The sequence below is a fragment of the Indicator indicator genome, chromosome 12 (assembly GCF_027791375.1).
Source record: "Indicator indicator isolate 239-I01 chromosome 12, UM_Iind_1.1, whole genome shotgun sequence".
Classification (NCBI taxonomy): domain Eukaryota; kingdom Metazoa; phylum Chordata; class Aves; order Piciformes; family Indicatoridae; genus Indicator; species Indicator indicator.
This window is the reverse complement of record NC_072021.1, coordinates 23,543,861-23,566,293: the sequence shown is the minus strand read 5'-3', so window position 1 is coordinate 23,566,293 and position 22,433 is coordinate 23,543,861. Positions and strand designations below refer to the sequence as shown.

The window sequence follows — 22,433 nt, the reverse complement described above, 5'->3', positions numbered from 1 at the left end:
GCACAAATTTACTAATTTATTGATTTGGAGGACCTATCTTCCTGGAGTTTATCTCATACACAGCAAAAAAAAAAACAAACAAACAAACAAACAAACAAAAACCCCAACAACCCCGAGGCTCTTGGCTATTCATCTACTCTCATATTTAGGGCAATCCACCTCTACTGATTAAAAGAAGCGAGACATCGTTCAGCCTTTCCCTTTTCTTCTGCAGAAGCAGCTGGGCTGCATTTGTCTGGGTGTCCATCGAAAAAACAACCCCACAACACTAAAAAAAAAAAAAAAAAAAAGTCAAACCCATCCTAATTTCACCCCATTTCACTGGGACATTCATAATTGATTTAGCTGGAGATGTCCCTTCTCCCTGCAGGAAGCTTGGACAAGATGACCTTCAAAGGTGCCTTCCAACCTGATGCATTCTATGATTCTAACTGGTACCACAACAGAGGCACATGGCCCAGTGCTGCCTGGATCTCATGATGGGGTCACCACAAGTCATTGATGCCCATGCTACCCCCTCTCCCAAAAAAAAGAGAAGTTGAAGGTGACCTCCAGCTGGAGCTGCTGAACGATTTGGCTCTGCCAGCAGCTCTCAGTGCCATCTTCTACCTCACAGAGAAAGCCTAGGAGACACTACAGAAGATTACAGCTTTTTGCTTTAATGACTGGGGCTTGGTTTGGCTGCTCCTTGCACAGAGCAGAAGGCACAAACCAGTCTCTGCTTTAGCACAGCTTCCCCTTGAGAGAAAAACAAAATGAGAAATTAGGACTAAATCAGTGTTTTTCCCATTTTTGTTTAGTCAAGGATGGTTTAACGTGGGAGCTGGGAAAGAGAGGACTCTGGTTCTGTGCATCTCTTGCCTCGTGGGAGAAGATCTGACCAGCGGCACGTCCCCGGGGTGGGGAGGTCCTTGCAGCACTGACACCAGCAACAGCCCAGAGAGGCCACCAGTGCTTGCAAGGGTTGAAGGGCAGCCAGCCCCGGAGCCTGTGGGACACAACCTAGCCCAGCAGCCCCTTCAGTACATGACCTCGTTGTCTCCCACCGCAGTGAAGGGGACACCGTAGGTGCTCTTCTTGCTCCTCTTGCTCTTCTTGCTCCAGACCAGCAGCGTGCTGGCGCTCTTGCTGTTCATCAGGCTCTTCCGGTTGTTCTCCTTGTTGCTCTTCAGCACCCCGCCGCCCGAGGACATCGCTGCTGCCTTCTTGTCCACCTGTTTGGGGCAAGTGGAGAAGGGTGTGAAGCCAGTGCATCACCTCAGCTGCAGACATGGTGCTCAGTTCCAGACAGACACCGGGGAACCTCTTCACAGGATCACAGGATATTAGGGGTTGGAAGGCACCTCTGAAGGTCATCGAGTCCAAACCCCCTGCCAGAGCAGGACCATAGACTCTAGCACAGGTCACACAGGAACACATCCAGATGGGTCTTGAAAGTCTCCAGAGAAAGAGACTCCACAACCTCCCTGGGCAACCTGTTCCAGTGCTCTGTGACCCTCACAGTGAAGAAGTTCCTCCTCATATTGAGGTGGAACCTCCTCTGCTGTAGTTTATATCCATTACCCCTTGTCCTATCATGGGGTGCAACTGAGAAGAGCCTGTCCCCTGCCTCTTGACACCCAGCCCTCAGGTATTTATAAACACTTATCAAATCCCCCCCTCTTCTGCATTTCCCACCTCCAGCCTGGGATGTGACTTACAGTTTTTGGTCCCTCTGAGCCCTGCAGGGTTATCACAATGATCTCCACTCCTTCTTCCCCAGTGCTCTTCAGCAGCTGCACCACCTCAGCATGCTTGGACCACTTGCAGTCTTTGCCATTCACTGACATGATGTAGTCTCCTTCCTTCAGCCCAGCTTCCTGGAGGGGGAAAAGAGAGGATGCATATGTTTGAGCTCCTGGATGCCACTGCATGAGGTCTGTTCGGTGTCCAACCTACTCCACAGGTCCTAATCCTATGGAGATACAGACTACCTGAAGGGTTGAGGTCCACCCTTCACCTACAAGACAGCTGATGCCTTCATCATCCTTAAGAGTTTACAGCTGCTTTGCATCACGCACACAGAAGTGGGATGTTTTACAGATTAAGGGCCTCTTTTGCAGCTGCTGGACATGGTCACACTCGACATCTCAACCCCATGACTTTCTACAGCCTTGCAAAATGCATCCCTCTCTGACTCTTCCACAAAGGTTAAATTCTGCAGCTCTCAAACCCCCCCCCCAAAACCAGATAAAACATTGCCTGCAAGCCTTGATCCTTGACAAAACAGGCTCAGCAAAGTTCTTTGCACTCCCTTCATCCATGAAGGCATCAACAAGGTTCCTGACATGCTTGAACAAAACCATATGCCAACCTGGGGCTACGGGGACACCATCAGAACTTGGAGCAACTCAGTCAGTTGCAATGGAGGTTTAGAAACTAGTCCACACAAGGACGTCTGCATTTTGGTGTCCATCTGGAGTCCAGTCCCTTGCTGCAGGCAATGAAGCCCATGGGATACAACACAGGTCCAGATATGGACCACATATGGTCTTTCAGAAGATCTTACTCTCCTAAAAAGGAGGTCAGATCTTGCAGCTAAGGAGCATGTTGGTGTGGAGATGCTGGGCACTGGTTTTCAGGGTCAACGCTGAACAGCGCTGAGGGAGAAGGAAGACTTTCTGGGCACCCCACCAGGATGTTCCAGCAAACTTCTGCTGGAAAACAATGGTGCCCCTGACGTGACATAAGACACGTTTCAGACTTGCCATCTCCTTCCACCCACTGTCACAGCCCAAAATGGGGGAGAAGGGAGCTGGATGCTTGCCAAAGAGAAGCTGCCAGCAGTTAAATCTGAGCTAACCTCCACCCTTCTTCCTTAGGTGTCTCCTAAAACACATTCCAAATCTTTCATGACACCCATCTGCAAGCTGAGACCCACCAGGGGGAGGTCTGCACTTGAGCACACCAACACAGTGGCCAACTGAGTGTTAAGACCTAAAACCACACGGAACCCCTTGAAGCAACCCCTCAGACCTCAGTTCCAACATCTCCACGAGGACAGCAAGAACTTGGGATACTCACAGCAGCACAGCCCCCTGGGATGACACCAGCAATGAGCACAGGGGAGTCTCCTCGCAGTGTGAACCCAAACCCATTCTCTCCTCTCCTCAGGTGGACTCTTCGTGCTGGGTACCACTTGTTCTTGGCCGAGAAAACGGAAAGAGGTCCCTGGGGTGAGGCAGAAACACAGAAACCACCTTATGGTCTCTGGGAATGTGCAGCCTTGCAAACACCCACTGAGGGGGAGGAAGCAGAACATGAAAGTCTGTCTTTTGCATTTCCAGGATGTGATTTTGAGCCTGTTGGGTGTTTTTATCCTTCCTGCACACCCAAAAAATGCAGATTAGTGCACTACAAAGCTTTATAAAGTCCTTTAAAGACCTTAAAAGATCATCAAGTCCAACCATTTTCTAACTGTTACTATGAGCAGCAGCAGTTTTGTGCAGGTTGGGAAGGACCTTGGGAGGTCTTCAGGGCTTAGATCTGGACATCCTCCTAGCATTGCCCCAGGAGAAAGAGGTCTTGGCATGGTCAGGGAGGTGGCATCAATTTAGACACTAACAAAATACAAAGCTCTGAAGGGCAGAGCTTACTTCAGAAGAAAAAAAATATCACCCAAGGATGAATGATGGGGGCTGAGGTTCTTCACCACTCCCTGGCTCTGGGGGGATGCAGCCCAACTAGGCTAGCTCAGCAGGGTGTGAAGTGGTGGTCACCTCTTCAGGGTCAGATCCCACCCAGATCCCTCCTAACTTCCTGTCTTTTTCCTTCTTTTCTATTCCCACAGGAGCAGGATCTACCTGCCGGCCCAGGGGCTGCTCAAAACCAGAGATATCCAAACTCTGCCTGGGGGACACAAACAGCAGAACAAGGTCCCACAGTAACCCCGAAGCTCAGCCCTGCTCCCCCAGGCCCTAAGGAGGGTAGAAATAAAGGTCTGCTGGGACTTTCCTGATGCCTTTCAGCCGGCACCATCCTACCCCCAAAAAGCTTCCTCTAAAGGGTCCCTCCTCGGGTAAAGCCCACCCAAAATGCCTGTGTCTGTGCAACACAGCAGCTTCATGACTGATTTAGGTCTTTCAGAGACAGATCTGAGCCTTCCCGGCCCCTCTCCTGCACAGATCCCTGTCTGTGAAGAGATGGCTCATCCTACTTGCAAAGCCACCCGTGAGTGCAACCAGGAGAGGGAGAAGAGGCTGCAGGGGAGAAGGAAACCAGGCAAGCAGAGCATACACGGGAGGAGGAGGAGGAGGAGAAGGAGATGCTTGATCCCTTGGGGCCACCTCCATCCCATAGCTGTACATACCAGCCTGTGGAAGAGGTCGGTCACCTTCACCTGGGAGAAGTTGGGGGATTTTATCTCTGGTTTCTGGTGGGTTTTGGCTAGTGGTGAGGAGAGAAAAACACATACAGGGGGGTCAGTTTGTGGCAGCTTCTGGCTATATATTGTGGCATGACCCATAAGAGCCAGGACCTCCTCAGGCAGCTGCCAGACATGCAACCCAAAGCCCCTGCTGCCACCTGTGAAGCTCTATCACCACTTAAAGAGCTCTGGTCCACAGCAACACGCCCCAAACGTACAGTGGAGTCTGCCCACTCCATGCAACCTGCCACAAACCCTCTCCCTAGCTGCAGCTCCCCCCCAGACAAACCACTTACGATGAATATCTGGGGCATCTCCAGTTTCAAAGAAGTCTTCTTCATGGTCGATTTCTGAGTATTTGTTCAGCGAGCGTTTGTGGGCAAAGGAGAGGACCTCCTGCAGGATATCCATCTTCCGCAGGATCTTGCACAAGCCGTGGATCCTCATGGCTTCCTCGTGCTTCATGATGGCTTTCTTCAGGTGAGCTTTGCCTGCAAGGGAGCAGAGCGATGAGGGCCCACGGGCAGAGCAGCAGCCCCACCACCGATCCCTCTCCGCTCGGCAGCCCACGGATGACAGCAGCCTCTGTGGCTGTCTCCAACCCGTCGTGACTCAGGGACAGCCCAGTCACGTTCTCAGCCTGCCAGTTGCTCAACGTGCTCTAACTGGAGTAGGTCCCAGCCGTCAGCTCGAGCCCCTGATGTAGGACCTTGAAGGGTGACCTACTTCACTCCCCCCGGCACTGGCAGCAGAGCTGGCAGATGTTCCCAAAAATCGCTGCTGAAGGAGCTGCCACCACACCCCCAAAGTCCCTCCTAATGCTTAACCTCAATCTCCTCCACAAATTAACTTCTCTCCATCATTCTGTGTCCCCTGGGGGGGAACACAGAGGACAATCAATCCCTGTCCTCACAGTGACAGCCTTTTAGCTTCAGGAAGATGCAACATGTCTCCTTTTCTAGGCTAAGCAGAGCCTTCTCCTTGCCCTGCAGGTCCTGCTTTCCATCGTTTTTGGTATCTCCTCTTGCTTTGCTCCCCTCAAGACCCATCAGGATGTGCTCCTGTGTGACCTGCCCCAGGTGACCCTGCTTTGGCAGGGGGGATGGACTTGATGATCCTCAGAGGTCCCATCCAACCCCAGTTCTATGATTCTGTGAACTTACCTTCAATGTGCTTCCACCCTTGTGAAAACGGTGCAGCAGGAAAAGGGCCAGAAGAGATGAGATCATGATGACCCACGGCTACCAAGGCAAACATCTCCTTGGTGAGATGATTGCAACCAAGATACCCGTATCCAACTACCCAAAAAAAAGCTAAATATATAGAGAGACGTGTCATAGAAACACGTGTGCCTGTAGCACTTCCAGCTTTAGAACACAAGGTGGCAACATAACCCAGGGAGATGGTTGAAGCTTCCTCCAGACATAGGAGCACTACAAGGAGCAGCCTTGAAGATCTCCAAATCCCCCCCCTGAGGAATCGCAAGACAGGAAATGTATTGATGTTGGATGGAAACCAGAGAGGAAGAGACTCCCCAAAAGAATTGTATCAAATGGAATCAATCATATTTGAGCAAAGCATCTGCTGGCAGGTCCTGGTGAGACCACAGCTGAAGTGTTGTGTCCAGTTCTGGGTTCCCCAGTTCAAGAGGGAGTGGAATATACTAGAGAGCGCCTAATGAAAGCTATGAGGATGATGAAGGGACAGGAACACCCGTCTGATGAGGAAGAGCTGAGACCTAGGGCTGTTCAGTCTGGAGAAGACTGAAAAAAGATCTTACTAATGTTTATAAATATCTAAAGGGTAGGGGCCAGAAAGGGGTCAGGCTCTTTTTCAGTGGTGCCCTGTGCTAGGATAAGGTGCAACAGATGCAAACTGGAACACAAAACGTTCCATCTCAACATGAGGAAAAACTTCTTTACTGTAAGGGTCCTGGAGCAGGCTGCCTAGAGGTTGCGGAGTCTCCTTCTCTAGAGACTTTAGAGACCCATCTGGATGCATTCCTGTGTGACCTGCCTTAGCTGATCCTGCTTTGGCAGTGGGGCTGGACTTAAGGATCTCAGGAGGTCCTTCCAACCCCTATCATTTTATGCTTCTCTGATTCTGTGATTATGTGGAACAGAGGTTGAGCTGGAAGTTGTGCAAGCTCTTGGCTCCACTCCATTGAAGATGGTGGAACACATGTCTAATAAAATATCATGTTATAAGACTGGAACACAAGGGAATGGGAAAAATACATCCTTTCATGGAGATAGCTTTAATGCCCCAAGCTTCTTCCTTTCCTGTAACCCTAAACCAGGAGCTGAGACTAGGGTCTACAAGCTGATTTTTCACCAGCAGATGTTGAATTGAGCCTGTTCCCCCTTCCCAGCCCAGCTGAAAGCTGAGCTGATGCAAGTTGTGAAACCTGATGATAAAAATCTGACTGGAGGGTCAGGAACAAAGAGTGGTGGTGAATGAAGTTAACTCCAGTTGGTGGCCGGTTACAAAAGGTGACCCCCAGGGCTCAGTACTGGGCCAGTTGCCTTTAACATTTTTATCAATGCTCTGGATGAGGGGACTGAAGCATCATAAGTAAGTTTGCAGGTGACACCCAGTTGTGGGGAGGTTGAGCTGCCAGAGGGTAGAGGCTTTAAAGAGGCACGTGGACAGGCTGGATTGATGGGCTGAGGACAATGGGATGAGGTTCAACACTCAGTTGGGTCACAATAGCCCCATGAACACTCCAAGCCTGGGGAAGAGCATCTGAAAAGCTGTCCAGTAGAACAGGATCTAAAGATGTTGGCTGAAGATGAGGCAGCGTGTGCCTAGGTGACCAATAAGGCCACCAAGCAGCCTGGCCTGGATCAGCAATAGTACAGTCAACAGGATCAAGGATTGTCCCCCTGGACTCAGCACCAGTGAGGCCACACCTAGAATCCTGGATTCAGTTTTGGGCCCCTTAAGAAGGAGATTGAGGTGCTGGAGCCTCTGGAGCCAGAGAAGGGCAATGAAGCTGGGGAAGGGTCTGGAGAACAGGTCTGGTGAGGAGCAGCTGAGCGAACTGGGGGTGTTCATCCTGGAGAAAAGAAGGCTGAAGGAACATCTTCTGGCTCTCTACAACTCCCTGAAAGGAGGTTGGAGCCAAGTAGGGGCTAGTCTCTTCTCCCAGGTAAGAAGAAACAGGACAAGAGGAAATGGTCTCAAGCTGCACCAGGGGAGGTTTAGGTTAACAGAAGGAACAATTTCTTTTCCAAAAGAGTCATCAAGCCCTGGAAGAGGCTGCCCAGGGCAATGGTGGAGTCCCCATTCCTGGAAGGATTTGAAGGCTATGTAGATGTGCTGCTGAGGAACATGATTTAGTGGTGGACTTGGCAGTGATGAGTTAATGGTTGGACTTCATGATCTTAAAGTTCACTTCCAATGAAAACAATTCTATGGCTTCATACCACCAGCTAAGGGTGGTTCTACCACGGTGCTCTGATTTTGGGGTTCATTTAAGGAGTGTCCTCGGGCACAACCTCCGTCTTCCATCTCTAGCAGTGAAATCTGGCCAAGCAGCCATGAAGACGTCACTGGGTCCAGCTACCTGACAAACTCCTTCCTGGTGGGACCTGTCTCTTTTCACGTGTAAGCAATGAGGCAAAAGAGCACCAGGAGGCAGATTGTGGTGGAGGCAACCAAGAGATGACACCCCAAAACCAGGGTGCTGAGCTTGCTCTCCTTGCAAACTTGTTGGGCAGGAGCTGCCAAAACACGACTTTGGCTGAATAAGCAATGCTCTGGTTTTCCCCTGAAGCTGAAAAATCCGCATGAGAGGAAGTTTTCGTCTCCCAAGTCCTTTGATGCAGCTAAAAAAGCCACCTCCTGGCATCTGCTGTGTCTTCTTATCAAGCCAAGTCAGCAGCAAGTCTAAGTCAAGGAGCTTCCAAGATCTCTGCGTTCCTACAGATTTCTCCACACTGCATGGAGTGATGTTACCTGGTTCAGGAGATCTCGCTGCCCAAGGCTTTGCTGTCAAATTCAGCTGGACAGCTTGGTGCAAGCACTGTGAGTTGGTCCTCCACACCTTAACAGAGACCCAAGAGGTGTCTTTGCATGGAAAGACCCCCTCCAACAGCTCATCACATCCCTTCATGAAGACCATGCCTACACAGATAGGGTTATGATGGGGCTTTGCCCATGCATTGAGGTTTCATCACAAGAAACTGAGGGCTTTGCCCCACCAATGTTCTTACCCAGCTTCCTCCTCTCCTCAGGATCCTGCAGCAGGACACGGAGTGATGGTCCATCTGGCATGGTGACGTGGAACTGGATAAAAGCCTTCTCCTGCTCTGGGAATTCAGCATCAGATGCCGCTGTGTGAAACAAAAGGGTGGGGATGAGCTCAGAGAGAAGTCAGGGCACTGCTCAGCCACCCAGATCCCTGTGGCACTGGGCACAAGGGGATCAGGAAGCCACATCCATATTCACAGAGCCCCATAGCTTCAGCAGCAGCTTCCTCTCACCCAACAACCAAGACATCACTGATGGGGAGAGAGATGTTCCAGTCCCCTAATCATGGAGAAACCAAGATGGATTCAGCTTGTGCAGCTTCTCCAAGCACCACCCTGGGCTCTTCACGTGTGATTTTTACCCACCAAAGCTGTTCCAAATCATCTTTGGCTCAGAGAGGGCTCAGGGTCGCATGGCAGCCTCCTGCCCTGGGAACAGAGCATGGTAAAAAGCAACCCAGAAAGTTCCAGCCAGCTTTATGGATTTGCTGGTCCAAACAGAAGATCCCAAAGCCTGTTAAGCAACCTGGCATCAACATCCAGCAGGCTGGGAACCAGCAACTCCAGTGCCAGCATCCTTGGGGGATTAAACCAGTTTAAGGAATTTATTGTCATTTGGGAGGAAAAGATTTGTTCTTCTGAACAAGGGGGTCAAGGAGGGCCAGCAAGTTGGCATGTGAGATCTCATCAGCATCCCTTGGATCTCCAAACACCCAAATCAAACATCTCCTGCAGGTTTGTGTTTCCCTCAGCACTTAAGGTTACTAGGAGGGGAAAACAGCCTCAGAATTTTAGTGGAAAGGTTTGGTCCTGTCTCTTGTAACCCCACACAAACCCAGCTCCACCACTATCCTCTTCCATACCTGTCTTCAAGCAGCTCCAGCCCCATGGCACCCCACTGTCTCCTGTCTCTACCCCAGCAGCTTTCCTTGCTCAATCCTGCTTCTGCAACACTCACGAGGCACAAGCCCAGCAGCAAGATTTTTGGCAAGCTCCAGCACGGGGGCGGATACTAGGACAGTCTGGCAGCCACCACCAGCACAGCGCTGCTCTTGGCAACCACCCCCCCAAGAAGCTTCCCAGCTTCTTCTCAGCCACCCCACCATGTGATGGGTCAGCACCACAGGTCAAAGCGTTTATCAGCTGCCCGCCTCCAGACCCTCTGCTTGACCCAAAATCACTTGCAAGGGTGTTGGTGATGATGCAGATGGAGATCCTGGGTCTCACCCTACATCCACGCTCCAGCTGGCTCCACAGAGCCACGTCAGCTTGGCTCTGGCACAGCCACGTGTACCCTGCTACCACCTCCTCACCAGTCTGGGATGGGAGATGACCATGAGGATGGTAATTAAATTTGAGTAGCCTTGACCAGTTTCTCCAGGGAGATTATGGGGTTTGGGTCCACCACATGGACCTGGTGCCTTGGAGGATGCCCAGATGAGGACACTGGTACATGTGTGGTAGGGAGCTGACACATAGGATCACAGAATCTTCAAATGGTTTGGGTTGGAAAGCACCTTCAAAGGCCATCTAGTCCAACTTCCTGCAGTGAGCAGGGACATGTTCAACTGGATCAGGTTGCTCAGAGTGCTGTCCAACCTGACCTGGAATGTTTCCAGGGACAGGGCACTCACCTTCTTGGAAGGACTTTGCAAACCAGAAATATGGGGAAAATCTGCCCTGTGCATGAATCACTGAGTCAAGAAATAACATCAACAGCTCAGAACACCCCCAGAACTTCAGGTTTTCTGTCTGTCTACCCTTTGGGTATGTCCCTTCACATCTTCTCCTGCATTCCCTCCCAAACATGAGGCTACCACAAGGAGCCAGCACTCACCGGGGCAGTCACAGAGAGCAACGGCAGCGAAGTAGTGGGAGAGGGCTTTGAAATGCTCCGACTTGACGTGGACCATGGTGGTCCAAGAGAAGGGAACATAATCCTTCACGTGGGGTTGGGTCATGGTCTGGTGTACCAGCGAGTAGACATCTTCCACCTGTTGGGAGATCAAGAGACAAGCTGCTAAACCATGGCTTGAGATGTAGGACATCCATCGGGAGGCAGTGCCAGAAGGTTGCCCTCTCCTGGGAGTTCTACCAATCATGAAAGGATCCTCTCCAATATGACAGCCCCACCAAGTCCTCCCCTCTTTCAGGTGCTCACCCTTGCTGCCTCCTGGGCAAGCTGCAGCCTGGAAAGGAAGTCGTGTTGGGCACGTAGCAAGGTCATCTTCTCAAAGACGCACTCCTGGACCTGGGCGACCATCAGTCGCACCAGCATGTTCAAGGAAGCAGAGCTCATATCCAGACTGGGAGCGTTGGAGAAGTTTTCCTTCAAGTAGTTAAAGGCACCTGCATAAGGAAGAAGCTTCAGGTAGCCACTGGGCTTGTCAGCAAGTGGGTCAGACTTTCAGACCATGAAGGTCTCCCCATCAGCAGTGCAGGAAGCAAAGAGCACCAAACCAGCTCGCAAATCAAACATCTCACCATAAATGGTGGGTAAAAAGGTTGAGGGTCCCTCCCTTGCTATCTAAAGCCCACAACTTTCTTCTCCAAAGCCCTGGGTGATAACAATCCCAGGATTCCATTTTTGCCCTCAGCTGCAAACAGATGGATTGTCATTTCTCCTCTCTCCACCTTGGACATCCCTGCTTCTGCATGGCAAGAAGTGGGTGGCTGTTGGGTCATTCCAGCTCCTCCTCATAAGCCATAGAAGCAAGCATGGTGCCAGCTTGCACTTGGTTCATGGACCCTTGGAGATGCCCTGTCTCCATCCCTCTTTGCACAACTTGCTCCCTTCCCCTTCTTGCACTCATGAGGATTATTCCCACCCCATGGAAATGCTTCCTGTATGCTCCTGGGGAGCTGGAGGAGGGAAGAACCCACGTACCAGCTGCCTTCTGAAAGGCATCGATGGCCTGGTTGAGGCCGGGCAGGGAGGCACGGTCCTGCCGCGCTCCGATCTGGGTGTGCAGGGCTCCAATGTTGAAGAGGACACTGCCCTTCTCAAAAGCCAGAGCTCGCTGGTGGGATGGGACCCCTGTCAGGGAGTCATACCTGGGGAAGAGAAAAGTCAGTCATTGCCCATTCCCATCCATGTCCTTACCCATGGATGCAGGAGGAGCTTGGAGGGCCTTCAGTGCTTGTTGGGGGCTTGCAGATGCTGTTCCCATCACATCTCGTTCCTTCAGAACTTGTGGGTTTCCCTGCCACCCCTAATTAACCCACCCAGAGCAAGAGTAGACCCAGCTCCTCGTGTCCACCAGACCCAGATCCGCTGCTGAAGCAGCGATGCCATCATGGAGGCTTGACCCCAGCTCCCTCCCGACTCGTGATGCCCCAGGTGGGATGAGGAAAGCTGCACCAACCAGTGAAAGAAGACACCCAGGCTTTTGTTAGGAGGGAAGAAGCGGCTGTCAAGGAAGTAGAGCTGGTTGTAATACTCCATCAGGAGCTCCAGCCCGGCTTCATTGCGGCTCGGGGTGCGCATCGCCTGTGGGGACAGGAGGGGAGACACTTAGGTGAGAACAATCACAGCATCGTGGAATTGTTTTGGTTGGAAAAGATCTTTAAGATCATCAAGTCCAAGCACTAACCCAGCACTGCCAGGTCACCACTAAGTCATGTCCCTCAGCACCACATCTACATGGCTTTTGAACACTCCCAGGGATGGGGACTCCACCTGGGCAGCCTGGGCCAGGATTTGACAACTATTTAAGAGAAAAAAAATTGCTCCTAATTACAGAATGCATTGGGTTGGAAGGGATCCTCAAAGGCCATCTTGTCCAACCTCCCTGCAGTGAGCAGGGACATCAACTAGATCAGGTTGTTCAGGGCCCCATCAAGTTTGACCTTGAATGTCTCCAGGGATGGGGCCTCATCCACATCTCTGGGCAGCCTGTTCCAGTGTTGTCCAACATAAGCCTCCTCTGGTGCAACTTGAGGCTGTTTCCTCTTGTAAGGAAGGAAATGTTGGATTAATGGAGCTGCATGCACTATCCAGCCCAGGGCAGAGAAATTCCACCTGACCAACAGGACCAGATACTACAGGATAGAGGTCAAGATGCTGAGCAGTAGCAGCCCCCCAGAACAGGTTCAGCTGTGGGGATGTTGAGGAGGCACCAAATTTGTGCTAGGGCACCTAAATCCAAAGCCAGTAGCCTGGAAACCAGTGCTGGAGGCAATGCTCACCTAAACCAAACTGAGATTATTATATTAAGGGAGAAACTCATGGACAGGCTGCTGAAATAAATGCTGCAGAAGAAACTGGATTTTTTGCTTCTTCAGCTTTTGACCTGAGGCAGGGAGGAAGTTTAGAGCTCTCCTAACACCTAATTTTATCCATGGGGCTTTTCTCATCCTCTGGCTTTGAAAGGATTCTCTTCTGCCTGAAGAGCAGGATGAAGCTCTTCACAAGAGCTTCAACAAGGCTTTTTCTTTCTTCTCTCCCAGATCAAAGCTTCATGGCAACTTGAAATTAGACGAGAGGCTTTGTAGGTGAGGAGAAAATTCACCTTTACAGGATTACTTTGGATTTCCTCTTCTCCAGGCTGGAGAGAGAGCAGTTGTTCAGCCTTGCTGGGGGTAAACTAATTTTCATAAACCAGTCATGGATTGCACAAGAACTTTTATTGCTTTTCAGTCCTAGATCAGCAGGGCATAACAGGTCAGGGTAAAAACAAACAAACAAACAAACAAAACAAAACCCACAGTTCCTGAATGGTTTCTAATATTTAGTGACCTACGAACCAAAGCTGTGGTGCTCTAGAGAGGGAATCCTGCACCCCAAGACACAAGGATAAAGGTGCAGTTAGGATGAGGAGACCTGCAGAGCAAAAGGTGGCACCTTCAGACAGGTCAAAGCAAGACTCTGCAACTCAAGAGGCACCAACCTGCCGCAGCTCCATGAACTCTTTGATTTCCTTTTCAAACAAGATGCCCTCCTCTCCATAGTGTTCACTGATGAAATCCTGGATGGGGAAATAAGAAGAAAGAAAAATCTGACTCACCTTCAAAATGGATTTTCGTGATTTAAAGGGTGACTTTGGGTGATTCCATATAGGCAGCTTGCCAGCTCTCCTAACAAGGAAGGCTGCACCAGGGAAAACTATCCCCTCCCCTGCCCAGCTCTTGCTCTTCAGCATGTTCAGACCCTCATCTCCCACTTTCCCACGTTTCTAGTCCAGCTAACCCCATAAATTTACTTTTTATTGCAGCTGCTCCAAAATGAAAAATGTTTTGCAGCTGTTGCAGTGTCTGCTCTACAGCACCCAACAGTATCCATGTGCTAAATCATCCCTCCAAGTGCTGGCCACTCTTCTCCCTCATCTTGTATCACATCAAGAATGCAAAACCCCAGTGCTCACCTTCAGTGGTGCCAGCAAATCCAGCTCCTTTGTCTCCTTAAGGCCCAAAGGGATCATGGGGACACTGATGGACTCACTGGAAGAAGACAAGAAGGACATTGAGGTAATAGAAGGTGTCCAAAGATGGGCAATGAAGATGGTGAAGGGTCGGGAGAACAAGTCTGGTGAGGAGCAGCTGTGGGAACTGAGGTGGTTCAGCCTGGAGAAAAGGAGGCTGAAGAGAGACCTTCTGGCTCTCTACAACTCCCTGAAAGGAAGCTAGAGTGAGGTGAGGGTTGGTCTCTTCTTCCAAGCTACAAGTGATAGGACAAGAGGAAATGGCCTCAACTTGCACCAGGGGAGGTTTAGGCTGGGCATAAGGAACAATTTCTTCATGAAAAGGGTTACAGGGTCTGCCCCAAGTTGCCCAGGGAAGTGGTGGAGTCCCAGTCCCTGAAGGAATTTCAAAGGTGTGTAGATGTGGTTCTGAGGAATACAGTTTAGTGGTGACTAGACAATGCTGGGTTGATGGTTGGACTCCATGATCAGAAGATTCTTTTCCAACCTAAACAAATCTGTGATTCTAAGACAGCAACTTATTTAGTGATTGGTTTAAAAGCCTTGGAGAGAACTTGTGTGTCTGGGACTAAGATGAAGCAGCTCTTTTTCCTGGGCTTCTGCTGCTGCCATGAACATACAGAACTAGAAGAGGACTTTGGACAGCAGAAGGAAGTTCTTCCCAATGTAATGCCAGGAACAGCAGCCTGAGAGGAGAGGTGGATAGAGAATAACCTGAAAAAAAAAATAACCTGAAACCATCACCTATATTCCTCCACCTTCTTTTCTCTCCATAGAATCATTACAGTTGGAAAAGACCTCCAAAATCATCATGTCCAACCATCAGCCTAAGACCACCATGGCCATTAACAATTCCCACAGCAATAAAAGAAGCTCCAGTAATGAAGCTGCTTTAATTCCCAGCCCTTGGGAACTGGGTGTGAGGTAAGCAGAGGTCATGGATTCACCCCACTCCTACCTGCTAATCTGTGCTTGGTGCTGATAAGGACTTGGTGGAGCTGCAGCCTTGTGTCTGATATTGAAATCTGCTACCTCAACTAAAAGCAGTTGTCTAAGAATAGCTCTTATCACCATAAACCCATGAAGATGACTATGACAAGTCTGGGAACACCCAGCTGTGGAGATGCTTGTGTTTCCACATTAAAACAGGGCAGTTGTGCAGCACCAAGGAAGAGGAGCTGCAGGATGACAGCCAGGAAGAGACCATTTAGCAGCTATTGGGATGTTCTGCTGGTCTATATGAGGAGCAGAGCCTGAAGCAAGCAGAAAACTACAGCCCAAAGCACTCCTAGGGTGGACTCATCATCCCATCATGTAGTTTTCAAACAAAAGAAGGGAGATTTAAACTAGAAGGAAGAAAAGGTGGTGAGACACTTACACAGGTTGCCCACAGAGATTGTAGATGTCCCATCCATGGATGGAACAGTCTGGATGGGGCTGTGAGCCACCTGATCTAGTTGAAGATCATAGAATTATTTTGTTCAGAAGAGACCTCTAAGATCACTGAGTTCAACCCTCAATCTAAGACCACCATGGCCATTAAACCATGTCCCAAAATACTATGGCCACTCGTTTCTGACTGCAGAGGAGTTGGACTAGGTGCTCTCCAGAGGTGCCTTCCAACCCAAACTGTTCTGTTATTCTTCTCTGGAGACTTCCAGAACTCACCCACATACAATCCATTGCAACTAGGTGAAGCTGCTTTAGCACAGGGGTTGGACTAGATATCTCCAGAGGTCCCTTCCAAACCCTACTATTCTGTAACACTGTGTCCATCTACACACTTTTCCCAGCACATGGTCCTCATTGAGAGAGCATTGTCATGCTGCTGGGGACAGAGATGTGCAAACACCAGAGACCTGAGAAAACAGCTCTAGTTGAACATGACCCTGCTCAGTGCAGCATGGTTGGACTAGAGGACCTTTAAAGGTTCTTTCCAACCCAAAACAATCTATGACCCAACTCTTGCATACAAAGATGGAGCATGGAAACTCACTGTGCTATCTGCAGCTCATGTCAGCTCCACAAATTCTTTTCCTGATTCCCATTTATCCCCTGGGGAGGTCCCCAGTCCTGACACTGAGCCATGTTGCCACATCCTCAGACACTTGGTCACCCAGGGAACTAGTTTAAAGAGAAGCTTAGCAGACAGTGCAGTGGTGTAGGGTGGGCCAAGCAGGATCAAGGCCTTACAAACCTGAGTTTGCACACCCTCTCATTACCTCCAGAACCCACTGATAACTCCTTAGGACATCACTCCTTATGCCAGGGAGGAAAAGAGGCAAAGAAAAGAACCTGGGGAGTGGGGCAGGGAGGTGGCACCCACATTTTCATCTCTTCATACTGAATAAACAGCTTCAAGAGCTATAATTAGTGCAGAAAAATCAATTATTGCTCATTGCCTAACAAGATTTCCACATGAATCCAATGCCTGGAGCACACAAAGGGACTTTTGTTTGGCCTGGGCAAGGTTTTGGGGTTGCTGTTGCTGGTGTTCTGATTTAAAACCAGGGCAAACACAGTGGGATGGAAAAGCTGATCATCCCTGATGGGGAAGAACTTTGGGAGAATGCAGAGAAGAACCAACATCCAGAATTACACTCAGGAAGTGCAATAGACCTTCCAGGTGCAGCAACACCCAAGGGTGGTAGAGAGATGGGCTCTCTTGGCTTTGTTCCCATAGGAGCCCCCAGCAAATCTAACACAATCTAGGAACAGGATCATCCTGGTCCTGTGCTCAATATCACTGCAGCACTCTGCAGGACAGAGACACTGCTGCTCTCCTGCTCTTTGTACCTCTCTCTGGCCCCAGCAGCATAGTAACCCTCCCCAGAGGACCATCAAGGGGCAGGGGAAGCAGCAGGGGAAGGGGAGGCTCCCACAAAGCTACAGCATCCCTGCGCTGTTCTGCCTTGGGGAATTCTCTTTTTCTCACCCAACACCATGCTGCTGCCACGCCACATTGAGTTGTGGCTGGGGATTACTTCTCTGGTGACTCAAGGCCAGGGTGTCAGGTAAGCATTTCAGAGCAACAGAGCATCTCAATTAATGAAAGGTCTAACCTCAAAAAGAGAAAAAAAAAAATCTAATCATAGAATTGCTTCTGTAGGAAAAGACCTCTTAGATCATCAAGTCCAACTGTCAACACCACCATGGCCACTAAACCATGTCCCCAAGTGCCATGTCCACATGTTTCCACACATGTCCACGTGTCACCTCCCTGAGCAGCCTGTTCCAATGCCTAATCGCTTTTTCAGTACAGAAATTTTTCCTAAAAACTAATCCATCCCTGGCACAATTTCAGGCCATTTCCTCCCATTCTATCACCTGATCTCAGGCCATTTCCTCTCATTCTATCACCTCATACTAGGAAGAAGAGACCAACCCCCCACTTGGCTCAAATCTCCTTTCTGGGAGTTGTAGAAAGCCAGAAGGTCTCCCCCTCAGCCTCCTCTTCTCCAGACTAAACAAGCCCAGTTCCCTCAGCCTTTCCTCCCAAGACCCTTCACCAGCTTCGTTGCCCTTCTCTGGACCTGCTCTAGCACCTCAATGTCCTTCTTAGAGTGAAGGGCCCAAAAGTGAACTCAGGATTTGAGGTGTGGCCTCACCAGTGCCCATTCCAGGGGGACAATCCCTGCCCTGCTCCTGCTGGCCACACTATTCCCAATCCAGACCAGGATGCTGTTAGCCTTCTTGGACACTTGAGCACACTGCTGGCTCATCTTCAGCATATACCCCTGATAATACTCTTGATCAGAAAAGAAATTGCAGAGTATCTGCTCTGGGAGCAACCAGAACAGGAAGTCAATCACCTGAACAGGCATGCTTTTAATTTCTTCTACTAAATATCCTGTTTGACCTCCTGGTAAACACTCATGTTCTGGTGGCATAATCAGGAAAAGGGGTGAAGATGGCTGTTTCTGACCTGTTCCTCCTGCTTTAGGATATCAGTGCATAGAGGATGCACAATCCCTTCCTTAAAACATCTCAGAATCTCCTAGGAAAGGCTGTTGAGTTTATTCTTCTTCACAGAACCACAGCATGGTGTGGGGGTTGGAAGGGAACTCTGAAGATCATCCAATCCACCAGAGCCACAAACAGCAGGTTGGCCAGGATCACAATGACCAGGTGGGTTTGGAATCTCTTCAGAGAGACTCTATAACCTCTCTATAACCCCTGGAGCCAGCTCCAGGGCTCCAGCATCCTCACAGGAATAAATTTCTTCCTTGTGTTTAGGCAGAACTCCTGGGCTGCAGTTTGTGCTCATTGCTCCTTGTCCTGTCACTGGGTACCCCTGACAAGAGTCTGGCCCCAGCCTCTTGTCCCTACCCTTTAGGTCTTGCTGAGCATTGAAAAGATCCTCTCTAAGGCTGCTCTTCTCCAGGCTAAACAGCCCCAGGTCTCTCAGTTTTTTCTCCCCACAGAGATGCTCCAGCCCCCTCAGCATCTTTGCAGCCCTTTAGCATCACCTTGCAGCTCTAGAAACAAAACATTAATCTTCTCAGGTTGAAAAACTGTTTTCAGCAAATCTGACCCATGCCAAGTCCCCCTTCTATTCTCCAGCCACCACCTCATGGTCCCTGTCAGAGGGCTAAACCCTGGGCAGAGCAGGGAGGCAGAGCAACATATGCAAGGTGAGAGGCTTCATTGCTCCCAGAAAAAGAAAAAATTAAACAATAAGAAAAATAAAATCCTATGTGCACAGCTGCTCTTCCCACCTTGCAGCTCCTCCCCAGTGTACCTGTCATTCTGGTAGACATCCACACTGCTGTTCAGCTCCTCTAGCTCCTCCTTCAGCAGCTGCAGGTTGGAGTTTACATAGCTGAGCTCCAAGGCCACTGTCTCTTTGACTTTGTGGTTACTGGTGGCCCTGCAAGACAGCATCACGTGGATCAAACCTTCCTCATTTCATCTTTGTCTTTAATTATCAACACTTGGCTGCAGTAGTAAATACAGATTAAGTTACACAGTGGTGCAATACCTCATGCATACATCTACATCTCCTTGCAGAACCCTGCCTCCTGCTCTCCACATGATCTCACAGAAATGTTTTGAGTTGGAAGGGACCTTTAAAGGTCATCTAGTCCAACCCCCCTGCAATGAGCATGGACATCTGTAGGAAACATTTCTTTACTGTAAGAATGGTCAAGCTTTAGAACAGGCTGCCCCAGGAGGTGGAGTCAGCATGCCTGGAGGTGCTCAAGAAACGTGCGGACATGGCACTTTCAGGACATGGCTTAGTGGTGGTGTCAGGCTGATGATTAGACACCATGATCTCAGAGGTCTCTTTCAACCAAAACAATTCTGTGATTCCATGATCTTCAACTACAGCAGAGCCCCAAACAGCCTGACCTGGAATGGTTCCAGGGATGGAGCTTCCACCACCTCTCTGGGCAACTTTGGCAAGTGTCTCACCACCCTTGGTGCAAAAAATGTTCTCCTTCTCTCCAGTCGGACTCTCCCTCTTTTAGTTTCAAACCATCACCCCTTCTCCTGTCATGACAGGCCCTGCTAAAAATTCTGTCCCCAGCTTTCCTCTTGGCCCCTTTAAGTCCTGAAAGGCCACAAGGTCTCCCTGGAAACTTCTCCTCTCCAGGCTGAACAACCCCAACTCTCTCAGCCTTTCAGGACTAAGGAAGCCTAAAGCATGCAGACCTCTGTGCCACAGAGGCCAGGCAAAACTCATGACTGAGATGCACCTTGCCAAGATGAAGCTGCTACTTCTGCCCTAGAGTAACCTTCCCCTTGCTCATTCATGCTCTGACCTCCAGCACAGTTTCACATTTGGCTCAAGGTTGTTGAGTTGGAGCTGGTCAGCCTAGAGGACGCTTTGGGAAGACCTTCTAGTGGCCCACTACCTGAAGGGGGCTACAGGAGAGATGGGAAGGGAAATTTTACAAGAGCTGGTTGTGACAGGATGAGAGGGAAATAGATTGAAGCTGGAAGAGGGGAGATGTGGACTGGATATTAGGAATAAATTCTTTACAGTGAGAGTGGTGAGACACTGGAACCATCTGCCCAGGGAGGTTCTGTGTGTCCCCTCCCTGGAGGTGTTCAAGGCCAAGCTGAATAAAGCCTTGACCTCCCTGGTCTAGTATAAAGCATCCCTTCCCCCGGCAGGAGGTTGGAACTAGATGATCTTTAAGGCCCCTTCCAACCCAAACCATTCTGTGATTCCATGAAGGTGCTCATCCACATCGAATTAAAATCCTTTTTGGTTGGGTTTGAGGCAGAAGTCGTTACTTTTGTGTGGAAAAACCTTTCTGGGAGAGAAGAGGCTTTGTTGTGCTCACCCATTAGCAGAGCCAAACCCTGCTCTCCCTTCCCCACTTGCAGGTCAGGAGATGTAAACACCAGGGATTGATTTCAGCTGCCTGCTCGCAGCAAGACAAGCTCCCAGGCTGATTATAACCTTCTTATCTGCTCTGAAGGAAAGCAGGGAGAGATAACCCAGAGCTGACAACGTGCAGTCACAGGCTGAAAGGGGCTCTGGCTGCTCCTGCTAAATCACACAGGATCCAGGAAGAACAACATGTGCCTGAGCTCTGCTCAGCCAGGCAGCTCTTTTCCTCCAGCTTTTCCAGACCATGTTGGTTTGGGGTTTTTTTGCTTGTTTCTTTTTAGCTAGCATCCTTCAGAGACCTCACCCTGCCCTGGCTCAGGGCAATAGAAGTTTTGCTGGTGCTCTGGTGTCTCCTAACTCCCCTTTGTTCGAATTTCCCAAGATCAATGACTTTTATTTTAAACAAAGGAAAACCAACAGTACATCCAAAGGATCTCTGCAGTCACTTCCATTTAAATGTGCTTCAGCACTGGACTAGGTATAGGGAAGAAATTTTCACACTGAGCAGGGTGAGACACTAGCCCAAGCTGGCAGAGAGGAGGTACATGCCCCATCCCTGGAAACATTCAAAGTCAGGTTGGACAGGAGTGTGAGCAACATGCTTTATTTGTCCCTGCTTACTGCAGGGGGGTTGGACTACACAACCTTTAAAGGTCCCTTCCAACCCAAGCCATTCAATGATTTCTGCAGTCCCCCAGACAGTATCAGCACAGCACTCATCCTTTTTCCATACCAACCAGTATTTAGTCACTGGTTTAGTCCTCCACGCATCTCAACGTCTCCAGGACACAGGTGATCAAGTGCTGTCACTATAATTTTTTTCCAGTGTGAATTAGAATCACAGAATGGTTTGGCTTGGAGGGGTCTGCAAGCTCATCAACCTCCACCCCCCCTGTCACAGGCAGGAACACTTTCCACTAGACCAGGCTGCTCCAAGTCCCATCCAAACTGGCCTTGTATCACTCTCCAAACCTCATTTTGCTCTGTGAGGAGATTTCACATGCACGTGAAAGTTTCTCCAGGACTTGTCACCAGTTAAGGTTTGAGAGCCCAGTGTCACTTGGGGGCACTTCATTTTGCACTGTGCAAGTGCCACATAGAATCATTAAAGTTGGAAGAGAATTTGAAGATCATCAAGTCCAGTCATTAACCCAGCACTGCCAGGTCACCACCAAACCATGTCCCTCAGCACCACATGTACATGGCTTTGAGATCCTTCCAGGGATAGGGACTCCACCACTGCCCTGGGCAGCCCATTCCAGGATTTGACAAACATTTGGGAAAAGAAATTGTTTCTAATATGCAGCAATTAAGAGCATGGTATCTCTCAGAGGTGTAATTTAGGGGGATAATTAATCATTTCCATGAGCAAACATGCACTGAAGCACTTCCATGTCCAGGCTGAGCGCTGATCTCTGTATGAGCATGCAGAGCCTACGTGTCTCCATCAGCCTCCTTGGTGAAGTTATCAGTTGTTTGCTTAGCTAACAGCTAACAAAGATTCTGATTTTTATTTCTTTATTTCTTTTTAAGAAGCTGGTTGATTGGTGAAACCTTTATCACCCCCTTTGCTTCTCCCAGCCCCAGTTATTTGAACAAGAAAGGAAAAGGTTTCCGCTGCCTCTGCCCCTTTATTGACTCACCAAACAAACCCTCTTGACACCACTGAGCAAATACCACCTGCTTTTTCTTCTTTCCCCCTCCAACACACCATTCATGGCAACCTCTCCAGGAAAGGAAACTGATATGGCTGAACAGAACAGCTCAAGAGATTTTTTTTTTTTTTTTTAAATCATTGTTCAGCTGCAAACTCAGCTCCAAGCAGGGCAATCCACAGCTTCTCTGTTTGGATTTAGAGAGGTGCAAAGAAGCTTCTACAAGCAAAATATGCTTGGACTTGCTGATCATAGAATCACAGAATGGTTTGGGTTGGAAGGAACCTTAAAGATCATCTAGTTCCAGCCTCCCCACCACAGGCCTTTCATTCAACCAGGCTGATCAAACTCCTGTAC

At 49.6% G+C, this 22,433-nt stretch overlaps 1 protein-coding gene across 1 annotated transcript in view; it reads right to left on the bottom strand.

Annotated features, from left to right (window-relative positions):
- Window positions 1–1,019: 1,019 nt before the first annotated feature.
- The window catches only part of RHPN1 (rhophilin Rho GTPase binding protein 1), a 37,539-nt gene continuing 16,125 nt past the window's right edge, over window positions 1,020–22,433 (bottom strand). Inside the window, exons 3-15 of the mRNA XM_054385467.1 lie at window positions 18,819–18,948; window positions 14,022–14,114; window positions 13,548–13,625; window positions 12,024–12,148; window positions 11,546–11,712; window positions 10,820–11,007; window positions 10,496–10,652; window positions 8,623–8,742; window positions 4,702–4,896; window positions 4,349–4,425; window positions 3,064–3,210; window positions 1,701–1,859; window positions 1,020–1,214 (exon numbers count right to left, since the gene is read on the bottom strand). Of these exons, the coding sequence (XP_054241442.1) occupies window positions 1,020–1,214; window positions 1,701–1,859; window positions 3,064–3,210; window positions 4,349–4,425; window positions 4,702–4,896; window positions 8,623–8,742; window positions 10,496–10,652; window positions 10,820–11,007; window positions 11,546–11,712; window positions 12,024–12,148; window positions 13,548–13,625; window positions 14,022–14,114; window positions 18,819–18,948 (1,831 nt within the window). The remainder of the gene's footprint in view (window positions 1,215–1,700; window positions 1,860–3,063; window positions 3,211–4,348; window positions 4,426–4,701; window positions 4,897–8,622; window positions 8,743–10,495; window positions 10,653–10,819; window positions 11,008–11,545; window positions 11,713–12,023; window positions 12,149–13,547; window positions 13,626–14,021; window positions 14,115–18,818; window positions 18,949–22,433) is intronic.